Source organism: Agelaius tricolor, unplaced genomic scaffold (genome assembly GCF_023055355.1).
Source record: "Agelaius tricolor isolate 1412-34295 unplaced genomic scaffold, bAgeTri1.0.p SCAF_68, whole genome shotgun sequence".
Classification (NCBI taxonomy): Eukaryota; Metazoa; Chordata; class Aves; order Passeriformes; family Icteridae; genus Agelaius; species Agelaius tricolor.
In genome coordinates this window covers 592,294-607,188 of record NW_027269328.1, presented here as the reverse complement: position 1 = coordinate 607,188, position 14,895 = coordinate 592,294, and the positions used below count along the sequence as shown (strand labels likewise).

The 14,895-nt window shown below is 50.6% G+C and overlaps 1 protein-coding gene across 7 annotated transcripts in view; it reads left to right on the top strand.

The window, feature by feature from the left end:
- The window catches only part of DTNB (dystrobrevin beta), a 156,937-nt gene that overhangs the window by 8,549 nt on the left and 133,493 nt on the right, over nucleotides 1-14,895 (top strand). For 6 of the 7 annotated variants that reach the window (XM_071417192.1, XM_071417193.1, XM_071417188.1 and 3 more), the window contains exons 3-5: nucleotides 7,282-7,349; nucleotides 9,359-9,439; nucleotides 13,605-13,818. In XM_071417192.1, the coding sequence (XP_071273293.1) occupies nucleotides 7,283-7,349; nucleotides 9,359-9,439; nucleotides 13,605-13,818 (362 nt within the window). In that variant the 5' untranslated portion in view covers nucleotide 7,282. Of the gene's footprint in view, nucleotides 1-7,281; nucleotides 7,350-9,358; nucleotides 9,440-13,604; nucleotides 13,819-14,895 lie in introns of those variants that run through there. The other variant, XM_071417195.1, reaches the window with a different exon arrangement.

Below are 14,895 nucleotides of genomic sequence, written 5' to 3'. Positions count from 1 at the left end.
AGTAAGTTTTTCTGCCAGCACAGGTATGCCCTCGATTTTATTCAATATTTTCATCCCAGTTATGTTATTTATTAAAGTTACATTTTTAAGAGTGAATGAACTGACAAGGGAGGAAAGTTTTTCCTTGAAACAGCAGGAATAGTTGTTCCTTCTGATCAGGAAAATGGCAGAAAGTCACTGAGCCTCCTTCCCTGTGCCAGGCACAGATCAGCCCCTGCCCCAAACTGCATTTTGGATTTATTTTAATTACAAGTTATTTCTGACCATAAATAGATATGGGCACAAGTTTATCTTCATGCAGCAACTGCAGTTTAATCAGTGACATCAAACATTATTTCTGCTAATGACAGGCCAGGAATGTGAACCAAGTCAGATTTAATAATTGGTAAATGAACTTTTCTTTCTCTCTTCCCACTTTGGCCAGTAAGGCTGCAGCTTAGTGCAAATCAATGTCTGCAAGTGGTTCTCAAACCCTAAAGGTCAGAATCTCCTTTGGAACGTTCCTTAGAGGTGGAAGTACAGAGTGAAACCAAATCAACCACAAAAACAAACTATAACCACCTGAAAGGGGCCTGGGCTCAGCTGGGGCTGGGCTCTTTCTCCAGGAACTGACAGAACCACAGCACACAGCCCTGAGCTGCACCAAGGGAGATTTAGCCTGGATATTAGGGAAAAGTTCTGTACAGAAAGGGTGAGAAAGTTCTGGAATGTTCTGGAATGGCTGATAAAATACTGGGATGGGGAGGTGGTGGAGTCCCCATGCCTGGGTGTGTTTAACAAGGCCTGGATGTGGCACTGGGGGCCAGGGCTGAGTTGAGCTGTTGGGGCTGGGTTGCACTCAGTGATCTTGGAGGTCTCTTCCAACCTGGGGATTCTGTGATTGTGTGTGATTCTGAAAGTCTGATTCTGATTCTCTGATTGTGTGTGATTCTGTGATTGTGTGTGATTCTGTGATCCTGATTGTGTGTGATTCTGTGATTCTGATTCTGTGATTGTGTGTGATTCTGAAAGTCTGATTCTGATTCTCTGATTGTGTGTGACTGTGAGTGATTCTGTGATTGTGTGTGATTCTGTGATTCTGATTGTGTGTGATTCTGTGATTCTGATTTTGTGATTGTGTGGGATTCAGTGATTCTGTGATTCTGGTTTTGTGATTGTGTGGGATTCTGTGATTCTGATTCTGTGATTGTGTGTGATTCTGAAAGTCTGATTCTGATTCTCTGATTGTGTGTGACTGTGAGTGATTCTGTGATTGTGTGTGATTCTGTGATTCTGATTGTGTGTGATTCTGTGATTCTGATTTTGTGATTGTGTGGGATTCAGTGATTCTGTGATTCTGGTTTTGTGATTGTGTGGGATTCAGTGATTCTGATTCTGTGATTGTGTGTGATTCTGAAAGCCTGATTCTGATTCTCTGATTGTGTGTGACTGTGAGTGATTCTGTGATTGTGTGTGGTTCAGTGATTCTGATTTTGTGTGATTCTGATTTTGTGATTGTCTGTGATTCTGAAAGTCTGATTCTGATTCTGTGATTGTGTGTGATTCTGTGATTGTGTGTGATTCTGATTGTGTGTGATTGTGAGTGATTGTGTGGGATTCAGTGATTCTGATTGTGTGATTGTGTGTGATTCTGCGATTCTGATTTTGTGATTGTGTGTGATTCAGTGATCCTGATTGTGTGTGATTCAGTGATTCTGATTCTGTGATTGTGTGGGATTCAGTGATTCTGATTGTGTGTGATTCTGATTTTGTGATTGTGATTCAGTGATTCTGGTTCTGTGATTGTGTCGGATTCAGTGATTCTGATTCTGGGATTCTGATTGTGTGATTCTGATTTTGTGATTGTGTGTGATTCAGTGATTCTGATTCTGTGATTGTGTGTGATTCTGTGATTCTGATTTTGTGATTTTGTGTGATTCTGTGATTCTGATTGTGTGATTCTGATTTTGTGATTGTGTGTGATTCTGATTCTGAGAATCTGTGTGATTCAGTGATTCTATGATTGTATGTGGTTCTTTGATTGTGTGTGATTCAGTGATTGTGTGATTCTGATTGTGTGACTGTGTGTGATTCAGTGATTCTGATTGTGTGATTCTGATTGTGTGTGATTCAGTGATTCTGATTTTGTGATTGTGTGTGATTCAGTGATTCTGATTGTGTGATTCTGATTGTGTGTGATTCAGTGATTCTGATTGTGTGATTCTGTGATTCTGATTCTGAGAATCTGTGTGATTCAGTGATTCTATGATTGTATGTGGTTCTTTGATTGTGAGTGATTCAGTGATTGTGTGTGACTGTGATTCTGATTCTGTGATTGTGAGTGATTCTGTGTGATTCTGATTCTGTGATTCTGATTGTGTGTGATTGTGTGATGCAGTGATTCTGATTGTGTGTGACTGATTCTGATTGTGTGATTCTGATAGTGTGACTGTGTGTGACTGATTCTGATTGTGTGATTGTGTGTGATTCAGTGATTCTGTGCTTGTGTGTGATTCTGTGCTTGTGTGTGATTCTGATTCTGAGATTCAGTGTGATTGTGTGATTCTGATTGTGTGTTATTCAGTGATTCTGATTGTGTGATAGTGTGTGATTCAGTGAGTCTATGATTGTGTGTGATTCTCTGATGGTGTGTGATTCCCTGATGGTGTGTGACTCAGTGATTCTGACTGTGCCATTCATTGTGTGATTGAGTGATTGTGACTGTGTGATAGTGTGTGATTCAGTGATTCTGTGATGGTGTGTGACTCAGTGATTCTGTGATGGTGTGTGATTCCCTGATGATGTGTGATTCTCTGATGGTGTGTGACTCAGTGATTCTGTGATAGTGTGTGATTCAGTGATTCTGTGATTGTGTGTGATTCAATGAGTCTATGATTGTGTGTGATTCTGTGATGGTGTGTGACTCAGTGATTCTGACTGTGTTATTTATATGTGTGATTGAGTGATTGTGACTGTGTGATAGTGTGTGACTCAGTGATTCTGACTGTGCCATTCATTATGTGTGATTGAGTGATTGTGACTGTGTGATAGTGTGTGACTCAGTGATTCTGTGATGGTGTGTGACTCAGTGATTCTGTGATGGTGTGTGACTCAGTGATTCTGACTGTGCCATTCATTATGTGTGATTGGGTGATTGTGACTGTGTGATAGTGTGTGACTCAGTGATTCTGACTGTGCCATTCATTATGTGTGATTGGGTGACTGTGACTGTGTGACAAGAAGCCCGTGTCTGGCTCAGGGGTGATGTCCTGAGCACAGAGCTGCCTCTGGAGCTGTCCTTGGGCCGTTACCTACAGCTGATGAGCTCCAAGAAGAGCGAAACCTGCTAAGCAAGGTCCTGTAGTATTGGCCTGAACCTGGGGGCACAGCCAGGGGGCACAGCCAGGGGGCACAGCCAGGGGGGCACAGCCAGGGGGGCACAGCCAGGGGGGTGCCAATCTCACCTCCTGTCCTGGTACAGAGCTCTGACAGCCACAGCCCTGGCACAGAGCAGGGGCTCTCCCTGTTCTCTCCCTGCTTTGGGACAGGAAAAAACAAGGGGGGCAAGAAAAATGGGAGTTTATAGAATTATATATATATATATATATATATATTTATATATATAAATATAAATATAAAAATTTTTATTTTTATATATATATATATATATATAAGTAAAACAATTACATATATATAATTTTATATATAATACATATAATTATATATATAATTATATATATTATATATATAATTTTATTTATATATCTATATATTTTTTTTATACAGTTATTTTAGATGGTGGCTGAGTGTAGAATTTCCCACAGCAATTGGTGTGGGATTTATGAATTGGCTTTGCTGTTAACTCTGTCAGAGGGTGCTCCTGAGGCCATGCAAGCGTTGTACCTGTGGGAAGGGGGAGAAGGTGAAAGGATGAAGGGAAATGATGAAATTTGGGAAGTTCACATCAGATACACTCAGCTGCAGTTTTCTAAGGTACTGCATCATTTTCTGCTCTTAGTTGAATGTATCTTTTCAATAAGGATTTCCAAAGAACTGGATTTCTTGTCCCTGCCATGGCAGGGGTGGCACTGGGGGGGCTCTGAGCTCCCTCCACCCCAGCCCATCCTGGGATTCTGTACTGGACTGGTTTCCCCTCCCCATGCCCAGTGGGAGCAGCCACATCATTCCAGCCCATGTTGTGTTTCCTGGCACTTTGCTCACGGATTTTGCTGCAATTTTTTAAAGAGCAAGAAACCAGCAAACAAACAAAGAAACAAAACCCACGCAAAAACTCCCAACCAAACCCCAAATCCAGCCTCCCCACCCCCTTCAAAGAGCCCAACCTAACAAACCAAACCAGCTCAGGCCAAGCTGCTGTTTCCCTTCCCTGTTTTGGGAGCTGAGCACTGTAATTTGCATCCCAAACATAGTTGCAGTTCTTGTGGGTTTGGTTCATTCCTGTTTTGAGCTTGAGAAAGGCTCCCCATCTTCCTTCCTCCCAGCCTCATCGCCGAGGGATCCTCCTGTATCTGATGGTTCAGGGATTACAAACAGGTTTGTCCATTGTCCTCACAGAACCTCACTGCCAGCACTGGCAGTAACGGGGGAGTGGGGCTCTGCTCCCAGGGACAGGGACAGGACAAGGGCAAATGGCCTCAGGGTGGACATTGGGAACAATTCCCGCCTGGAAAGGGCTGTCCTGCCCAGGCAGGGCTGACTCCCCATCCCTGGAGGGGTTAAAAACCCTGTGGCTGTGGCACCTGGGGACAGTGGCAGTGCTGGGGATGGCTGGGCTCTGAGGGCTTTTCCAACCTGAACAATTCTGTGTTTCCATTGCTGGGTTCTCTCCCCACTCTGCTCAGGTGTTCCCTGCCCACACAGAGCCTCCCTGAGGCTGTTCCCCCTCTCAGAAGCAGCAGGGCCAGGCCCTGAGTGCAAACAGCCTTGGGTGGGTGTGGTGAGCAGCTCCAGGGCTGAGCTGTTCCCCCAGGGAAAAGGACAAACCTTCTGCTCCTTGTGAGGCAGGCAGGAGCCTGGAGGAGGAGCTGGGCAGGGAATGGAGCCCCAGGAGGGGCTGAGGGAGCTGGGCAGGGAATGGAGCCCCAGCAGGGGCTGAGGGAGCTGGGCAGGGAATGGAGCCCCAGCAGGGGCTGAGGGAGCTGGGCAGGGAATGGAGCCCCAGGAGGGGCTGAGGGAGCTGGGCAGGGAATGGAGCCCCAGGAGGGGCTGAGGGAGCTGGGCAGGGAATGGAGCCCCAGGAGGGGCTGAGGGAGCTGGGCAGGGGCTCAGCCTGGAGCAAAGGAGGCTCAGGGGGCCCTTGTGGCTCTGCACAAGTCCCTGCCAGGAGGGCACAGCCAGGGAACAGGGACAGGACAAGGGGAAATGGCCTCAGGCTGGGCCAGGGCAGGCTCAGGGTGGACACCAGGAGGAATTTCTGCATGGAAAGGGGGCTCAGGCCTTGGCAGGGGCTGCCCAGGGAGGTTTGGGGTGCCCATCCCTGCAGGTGTCACCTGGATGTGGCACTGAGTGCCCTGGGCTGGGGACAAGGTGGGCATTGGGCACAGCTGGGACTGGATGGGCTGAAGGGATTTTCCTGCTGAAGGGTTCTGGGGTCATGGAGAGAGCAGTTCCCTCATTCAGGTCCCATTTCAGGGCTCTCAGTCCCTCCCTTTCCTTGCAGAGGGCACAGAGGTGACACTCAGCTCCCCTGGAGTGGAACTGTGTCCGTCTCTGTCACTCTGTCCCTCTGTCCCATTCATGCAGGAACTGTGTGTGGCGCTGTTGGGTGCTGTGTCCTGGCAGTGACCTCTGGAGCTCCCATGCTGGCATGGGCAGGTGCCCTCTGTGCCAGGCTGAGCAGGGCTGGGAGCCCCTGGCACAGTGAAAAGTGTCCCTGCCATGGCAGGGGTGGCACTGGATGGGCTCTGAGGTCCTTTCCCACCCAGCCCATTCCAGGATTCCAGGAATGAGGAATCTCTGGGCAAAGAGGTGGAAATCATGGCACTGGCAGCTGCTTGGTAGAGAAGGAGATGGAATTGGGAACTCGTGTGCCCAAATCCCCCAACTTCTACAAGTCATAAAAAAATCCACTGAGGCTTTTTCCTGTTAAAAACCAAAATCCAATAAAGGCACAGCAGCACACTGGTTGTGTCTGTGGGTTTTAAACCATGGAAATACAGTGTATTTTCACATCAGAGCCCATGAACTTGTTTTCCTTCCTGGGAAGGAGAAAGGCTGGGAGGGTTCTGAGCTGTGGGGTTCCAGCAGGACCTGGGGATGTGCCCAGCTGTGCCCAGGGGCTGCTCTCAGGGCGCTGTGCCAGTGCCAGGGCAGGACTTGGTGCTGCTCCTGGTGCCACCTGAGGCTGCTGCAGCCTGGCTGAGCCAGCTGCCCCCTGTAGTCTGCATGGAACTGTAGGGGAGTTGTTTGGGATTTTTGTCTTTTTTTGTAGGGTTAGACACATAAAACTTATACTTAATGGTTTTTAGGTTGGTGTATTTGGTGACCAAAAAATAATGTAATAATCGGTTGAATTATAAATTAAATCTTCCACTGATGCAGAATTAACTTTCCTTTTTTTTTGCTACAGTGGACTGAAATTTGGCATCTTTTAGGGCTGTGTAGTGAAATAAGCCCTGAGAGCTGCTGCACTGTCCCTGTGCCCCCTTACCTTGGGGTACAAGCTGCTCCCTGCTCCTGTCCCTCTGTTTTCCTAGGAAAGAGCCTCTGTCAAACTGTTTTTATTTGCAATTTAATTCATTTGAAGTTCTCTACATCCCTGATAAATCCCAAGTGACCTCAGCTGTCAGGGCTCAAAGTTAAATGAATTTTAACATTTTTTTGTTTAAAGGCAGCATTCCCCCAAAGCAAACATCCCCACTTTTCCAAGCTGAAGGATTCTGTGATCCTGCAGGGAAGAGGGGTCACTCACCTCTGTCAGCCAGGGAAGGGAATGGGCTGAGCTTCTTCCTGCTGACCCCCAAAGTCTCCAACTGCAGCATTTCCCCTTTTTTGGCTCAGAGCACAGAGGAATTCTTGATGGGATATTTCTGCATGTATCCATGCAGCTCTGGGATTTTCAAACTGAAGCAACTCAAGTGCTGAATTCATGTTTCCTGTGCTGTGCCCTGCCTTGGAAGGTGTTAACAAGCCTGGGGGGTGTGTGTGGACTGGGATAAGGATGAGAGGTGTCTGTCTGTCCTGGAATCCCCAGTCCCAAGCAGAATCAGACTGAGGGACAGAATCCTGCTGCTCTTGGAACAGAACTCTAACACAAACAGTGTTTGCCATTTCTGTCTCCAGAATGATTGAGGAGAGTGGGAAGAGGAGGAGGACCATGGCAGAGAAGAGGCAGCTGTTCATGGAAATGAGTAAGTAGGAAATCTGCAGACATGATGTCCTTGATTCTTCACTGGGAGCTTCCCTGGGCAGCTGCAGCACATCAGCCCCATCCTGCCCCAAGCCCCATGCAGGGAAACCCATCCAGCTGCTCCTGGGCTGCTCAGGAGGAGAATGCCCAAGGGAAGGTCATTTATCCCTGGCTTCTGGGGAGCTCCTTCCTCATGGAATGTTCACCTCTCTCCTCTGTGCCAGTGCCAGAGGTTTGTGGAGAACTATTGCAATGAATAGTGACAGCAGACAGAGCAGCTTTGGCCTTAAAAAGAGATTAAAAAATGGCTCCACAATGCTGGTGTGACTCAGGCCATGGTTTGGGGGCTGATTGGTGCAGGTTTGTCCTCTGGAAAAGAAGAGTTAAGAGCTGGTGTCTGCATGGCATCACATTATCCTGCTGTCCTGCAGGAGTCAGGGCTGAAGGGAATTCCTGGGCTGGGCCAGCATGTCCTTAATTCCAGTTACACACTGAGGGAGCTCTGACTTCAAACTACCTGTTTGTACTGGTTTGTTTCCAGGGTAGCATTGTTAGGGAATCATGGAGTGCTGGGAGGGAAAGGGCCTTAAATCCCAGCCCATCCCAGCCCTGCCATGGCAGGGACACCTCCCACAGTCCCAGGGTGTGCCAGTGTCCAGCCTGGCCTTGGGCACTGCCAGGGATCCAGGCTGGGCACCCTGTGCCAGGGCACAATTCCCCATTCCCAAGATCCCATCCAGCCCTGCCCTGTGGCACTGGGAGCCATTCCCTGGCTCCTGTCCCTCCAGGCCTTGTCCCCAGTCCCTCTCCATCCTTCCTGCCAGCTCCTCCGGGTGCTGCAAGGCTGCAGTTGGGTCACCCCAGAGCTTTCCCTTCTCCAGGCTGAGCAATCCCAATTCTCCCAGCCTTTCCTACAGCAGAGCTGCTCCATCCCCCTGATCACCTTGGGGCCTCCTCTGGGCTCTCTCCAGCAGCTCCAGGTCCCTGTGCTGCTGCCCAGGGCTGGGGCAGCTCTGCAGGTGGGCTCTCACCTGGGCACAGGGGCAGAACCCCCCTGTGTGCCACCTGGGGGGGGTGGAGGAGACTCTGGAGCCTTCTGCAGGTGCAGAGGGAAGCAGCAGCAGGTTCAGAGGGAGCTCAGAGGGAAGCACAGCCCCACAGCAGCACAGGGTGTTCAGAGGGAAGCACAGCCCCACAGCAGCACAGGGTGGGCAGAGGGAAGCACAGCCCCACAGCAGCACAGGGTGGGCAGAGGAAGCACAGCCCCACAGCAGCAGGCTCAGAGGGAGCTCAGAGGGAAGCACAGCCCCACAGCAGCACAGGGAGTTCAGAGGGAAGCACAGCCCCACAGCAGCAGGCTCAGAGGGAAGCACAGCCCCACAGCAGCAGGTTCAGAGGGTGTTCAGAAGGAAGCACAGCCCCACAGCAGCAGGCTCAGATGGAAGCACAGCCCCACAGCAGCAGGCTCAGAGGGAAGCACAGCCCCACAACAGCAGGCTCAGATGGAAGCACAGCCCCACAACAGCAGGTTCAGAGGGTGTTCAGAAGGAAGCACAGTCCCACAGCAGCAGGTTCAGAGGGTGATCAGAGGGAAGCACAGCCCCACAGCAGCAGGTTCAGATGGAAGCACAGTCCCACAGCAGCAGGTTCAGAGGGTGTTCAGAGGGAAGCACAGCCCCACAGCAGCAGGTTCAGATGGAAGCACAGCCCCACAGCAGCAGGCTCAGGGAGTGATCAGAAGGAAGCACAGCCCCACAGCAGCAGGTTCAGGGAGTGATCAGAAGGAAGCACAGCCCCACAGCAGCAGGATCAGAGGGTGCTCAGATGGAAGCACAGCCCCACAGCAGCAGGCTCAGAGGGAAGCACAGCCCCACAGCAGCAGGTTCAGAGGGTGTTCAGATGGAAGCACAGCCCCACAGCAGCAGGCTCAGATGGAAGCACAGCCCCACAGCAGCAGGCTCAGGGAGTGATCAGAAGGAAGCACAGCCTCACAGCTCTGCTTTGTTGCAGGAGCCCAGAACTTCGACGTGATCCGGCTCTCCACGTACAGAACCGCCTGCAAGCTGCGCTTCGTGCAGAAGAGGTGCAACCGTGAGTGCTGCCTGCCTCATCCTGCCCCCTGCTGCATGGCTGCTGCATTGCTGCACCCCTGAGGGCAGGGGAGCACTGAGCAGCTGTGTTTAACAGGGATCTAATACAGAATTGAGTGTGGAATTAAACAGGCAGCGAGCCTTGCCCGATGCTCTGGGATATCTTCATGTTTATTCTTTAGTGTTCAGAAACGTCAGGTCCAAGGGAGCTGTGGTGTTCATTGCCCTCAGAGCTGGGTGTAGGTGGTCTCAAGCTCTGTGAGGGGCTGTTTCCTCATGGGGAACCCCAGAGCAGCCCCAGTGAGCACAGGGACAGTCCCTGCCTGCAGCTGTCCCTGTGGGGACATGTGTGACATCAGTGACCATGGAGAGCTCTGGGCACTGCAGGTTCTCTCCCCTTCTCTGCTGTGAGCTCTGACCTTGGACAGCTCCCAGGTGGATCCCAGGTGGATCCCAGGTGAGCAGGATGCACTTTGTGCCCTGCCCCTGCTGAGCTGGACACAGCAAAGAGCAGAGCAGGATAACGTGTGGGAGGAGATCCCTAATCCCAGGGCACAGGAACTGCTGGGGACTGAGGAGGAGGAGGAGGAGGCAGCAGGAAGGCTGAGGAGGAAGAGGCCAGTAGGAGGACTGAAGAAGAGGAGTAAGCCAGGAGAAGGGCTGAGGAGGAAGAGGAGGAGGCCAGTAGGAGGAGGAGGAGGAGGAAGAGGAGGAGGATACCAGCAGGAGGACTGAGGAGGAAGAGGAGGAGGCCAGAAGGAGCGCTGAGGAGGAAGAGGAGGAGGAGGCGGCCAGCAGGATGGCTGAGGAAGAGGAGGAGGAGGAGAAGGAGGAGGCCAGGAGAAGGGCTGAGGAGGAGGAGGAGGAGAAGGCCAGGAGAAGGGATGAGGAGGAAGAGGAGCAGGGCTGAGGAGATGGAGGAGGCGGCCAGCAGGACCCGTGTCCCTGCCGTGTCCCTGCCGTGTCCCTGAGCTATGGTGTGTCCCTGCCGTGTCCCTGCCGTGTCCCTGCCGTGTCCCTGTGCTGTCCCTGTGCTGGTGGTGGCTCAGCCCTGCACACAGGCTTAGTTCTGGCTCTAGTTACAGCTTTAGGGTTCACACTCTGTTTTCCAACAAGGGAATGGCAGCCAACAGCTCTGCCCAGGGCACTGGTGCCCCCCAGGAGCCCCTTGGCACCCCTGGGCTGGGCATGGGGCCCTGCAGCTCTCTCTGGTCGCAGGGGTGGCATAGCCTGGTCCTTGGGAAGGGGGTTTGCTGTGAGAAATACAAAGTTAGGTCAGTGTGAGGAGGGCAGAAGCTCCCACTGACTGCAGATCATTGTGAAATGTCACTGTGTCCCTGCTCTGGGTGCCTGCTGATCCTTGCATGTCTCCTCCACTCTCCTGCAAACCTCAAAAGCCTGGGAACATTTCAGAATATTGCTGCATGTGGTTCTGCAGATCGCTCACTGTGGTTTGGAAGAGGTTTCTGCACGTTGTTAACACCCCTTGGATGCAGCAGGGAAATTTGGGGCAGAGCTTAGGAGCCCCAGACCTGTGGTTATAAAACATTATGCTCTGGGTTTGGGAACTGGATCAACTGGAAACTGTCAGAGTTTAACTGGAACATCAAGTTCCTCCTACAAGTCAGCATGAGGGGGTTCAAAATCACTGCAAACACTTTGTAGTGGATTTAGAGCTTTATCAGATCCCTGAGCGGTTTGGGTTTGGGGAGGGACCTTAAATCCCACCCAGTGCCAGCCCTGCCATGGCAGGGACAGCTCCCAGTGTGCCAGGGTGTGCCAGTGTCCAGCCTGGCCTTGGGCACTGCCAGGGATCCAGGCTGGGCACCCTGTGCCAGGGCCTGCCCACCCTGCCAGGGAGGAGCTGGGGCTGGTGGTGAAGCACTGCAGGCTCAGGGCTCTGCTGTTTCTGGCACACCCAGATATTCCCAGATGTATTTTCTGAAAAATCCCCTTGTCAGGATTCTTCTCCTGAGAAGCCTCAGAAAAGAAATGCAAACAATAATTATCTGAGTGCCTGGAATGTGGTCTGGAGGTTGCTCACCAACAGGTGCAGCTTTGATTGGTTCCATGGGAATTGTTTTAATGAATGACCAATCCCAGTCCAGCCGTGTTGGGACTCTGGTCAGTCAGGAGTTTTTATTATTCATTCCTTTCCAGCTTTTTGATGTAGCCTTTCTCTCTCTTTAGTATAGTTTTAGTATATAATTTTATGATAGGATAGGATATAATAGGATATAATATAATATGATATAATATGATATGATATGATATAATATGATATGATATAATGTAATAGGATATAATAGGATATAATAGCATATAATATAATATGATGTAACAGGATATAATATGATATGATATAATGTAATAGGATATAATAGGATATAATATAATATGATATAACAGGATATAATATAATATGATATAATGTAATATAATGTAATAGGATATAATAGGATATATAATATGATATGACATAATATAACATGACATGACATAATATAATATAATATAACATAACATAATATAACAATATAACATAATATAATATAATATAACATGACATGACATGACATAATATAATATAATATAATATAATATAATATAATATAATATAATATAGTATAGTATAATATGACATAATATAATATAATATAATATAACATGACATAGTATAATATGACATAATATGATATCAGCCTTCTAAGAACTTGGAGTCCATTTCCATCTCTCACCTCATCCCCCACAGCACTCAGGTGTTGAAGGGAGCAGTAAAAGCCACCCCTGGGCCCTGCTGTGTCCCTTGCTGAGCCCAGAGTCTCTCACTTTGTGCAGTTCCTGCCACAGCAGGGCCAGCACTGCTCCCAGGCAGGGCCCTCAGTGGCCCTGCAGGGCAGAAAGGAATTGTTGAGATACCTGAGCACCTCCAGAGGGGGCAGCGAGGCCGGTGAGGGGCTGGGAGCACAAACCCAGAGCACTGAGGAACGTTTGAAGGGGCTGGGGATGCTCAGCCTGCAGAAAAGGAGACTCAGAGGTGCCCTCATGGCTCTCCACAGCTCCCTGAAGGGAGGCTGCAGCCAGGTGGGGTTGATCTCTGACAGAACCAGAGGACACAGCCTCAAGGGAAGAAAGGGATAGTGCTGGGAGGGATAGCAGCAGGGAAGGGATAGTGCTGGGAGGGATGAAAGTTTGACAAGAAGGTCTCACAGATGTGGGTGCTTGGCAGAAAGATTTGTGAATGTGGAGTCTGAAGAGGGAATAGAGATGGAAGCAAGTTTTGATGTAGAAGAAAAGAATTGCTGAGCCAGTCTGACTGGATAACCAAGGAGGCAAAGGGTGTGTGAGTTAGAAGGGGTTTTTATGGCTTAGAGCAAAGGATAAACCCACCCCAAACAAGGAGATGTTTTTACCAAGCAGAAAGAGAGCACAGGCAAACAAGGCAGCAGAGGTTGCAAGTAGAAAAAAGAATTTTCCACTGCAAGAAAATTGAGAAACAACTTCTAGCTTAAACTGTAATGTACTGACTTTGAGTGATTGGAGAATAGTGACATGAATATGGTAATTATGGTAGTTATGATAGGCTATAGATAATAGTTAAGGTGTAGATTGGTTCTACTGTATGAAGATGCTCAGGAAAGTAAAGTCTAGAATGCAATGTAACCAAAAGAAAAGTCTAGAATGCAATGTAACCAAAAGAAAAGTGTAGAATGCATTGTAACCAAAAGAAAAGTATAGAATGCATTGTAACCAGAAGAAAAGTATAGAATGCACTGTAACCAAAACCAAAGGGTCTCCAGGCCTGCCTGCAGCTGGAGCTGACAGCTGTAGGCACAGCTCTGTCACCCACAGCCCTGGACTGCTGTGACATCCTGGATGGAATAAATTTCATTTTGAAGAGCTGCCTGCAGTCCCACATCTCTCATTTCGGCTCTTACAGTATAGGTTGGATATTAGGAAGACATTTTTCACCACAAGAACAGTAAAGCCCTGGAATGCTCTGCCCATGAGGTGGTGGAATCGCCATCTCTGGGTGTGTTTAAAAAGGACTGGACATGGCACTGGGTGCTGTAGCTGAGGTGTTAGGGCATGGCTTGGACTGGATGATCTTAGAGGTCTCTTCCAACCTCATTATTCCATGATTCTGTTTCCCCTTTGTTTCCCAGTTCACCTTGTTGACATCTGGAACATGATTGAAGCCTTCAGAGATAACGGCCTTAACACCCTGGAGCACAGCACGGAGCTCAACGTGTCCCGCCTGGAGACCATCATCTCCTCCATCTACTACCAGCTGAACAAACGGCTGCCCTCCAGCCACCAGATCAGCGTGGAGCAGAGCATCAGCCTGCTGCTCAACTTCATCCTGGCAGCCTATGACAGGTCAGTGCTGCTCCTGTGTGCCAGCCTGGGCAGTGCCAGTGTGCCCCTGTGTGCCCAGGGCATCAGCCTGCTGCTCAACTTCATCCTGGCAGCCTATGACAGGTCAGTGCTGCTCCTGTGTGCCAGCCTGGGCAGTGCCAGTGTGCCCCTGTGTGCCAGCCTGGGCAGTGCCAGTGTGCCCCTGTGTGCCAGCCTGGGCAGTGCCAGTGTGCCCCTGTGTGCCCAGGGCATCAGCCTGCTGCTCAACTTCATCCTGGCAGCCTATGACAGGTCAGTGCTGCTCCTGTGTGCCAGCCTGGGCAGTGCCAGTGTGCCCAGGAGTGTGCCCAGGGCATCAGCCTGCTGCTCAACTTCATCCTGGCAGCCTATGACAGGTCAGTGTGCCCCAGGGTGCCAGCCTGGGCAGGGCCAGTGTGCCCAGGGCATCAGCCTGCTGCTCAACTTCATCCTGGCAGCCTAGGACAGGTCAGTGCTGCTCCTGTGTGCCAGCCTGGGCAGTGCCAGTGTGCCCAGGAGTGTGCCCAGGGCATCAGCCTGCTGCTCAACTTCATCCTGGCAGCCTAGGACAGGTCAGTGCTGCTCCTGTGTGCCAGCCCTGCCTGTCTGAGCAGTGCCAACCCTGCCTGGGCAGTGCCAGGGCTGCCTGAGCAGCAGGAGTGTGCCAGGGCTGCCCTCTGTGGGGAGATGGGCTCTGCTGGGAGCTCTGGGCTGGGCTGGGCTCAGGCTCTGCTGGGAGCTCTGGGCTGGGCTGGGCTCTGCTGGGAGCTCTGGGCTGGGCTGGGCTGGGCTCAGGCTCTGCTGGGAGCTCTGGGCTGAGCTCAGGCTCTGCTGGGAGCTCTGGGCTGGGCTGGGCTCTGCTGGGAGCTCTGGGCTGGGCTGGGCTGAGCTGGGCTCTGCTGGGAGCTCTGGGCTGGGCTGGGCTGGGCTCAGGCTCTGCTGGGAGCTCTGGGCTGAGCTGGGCTCAGGCTCTGCTGGGAGCTCTGGGCTGAGCTGGGCTCAGGCTCTGCTGGGAGCTCTGGGCTGGGCTGGGCTCAGGCTCTGCTGGGAGCTCTGGGCTGGGCTGGGCTCAGGTTCTGC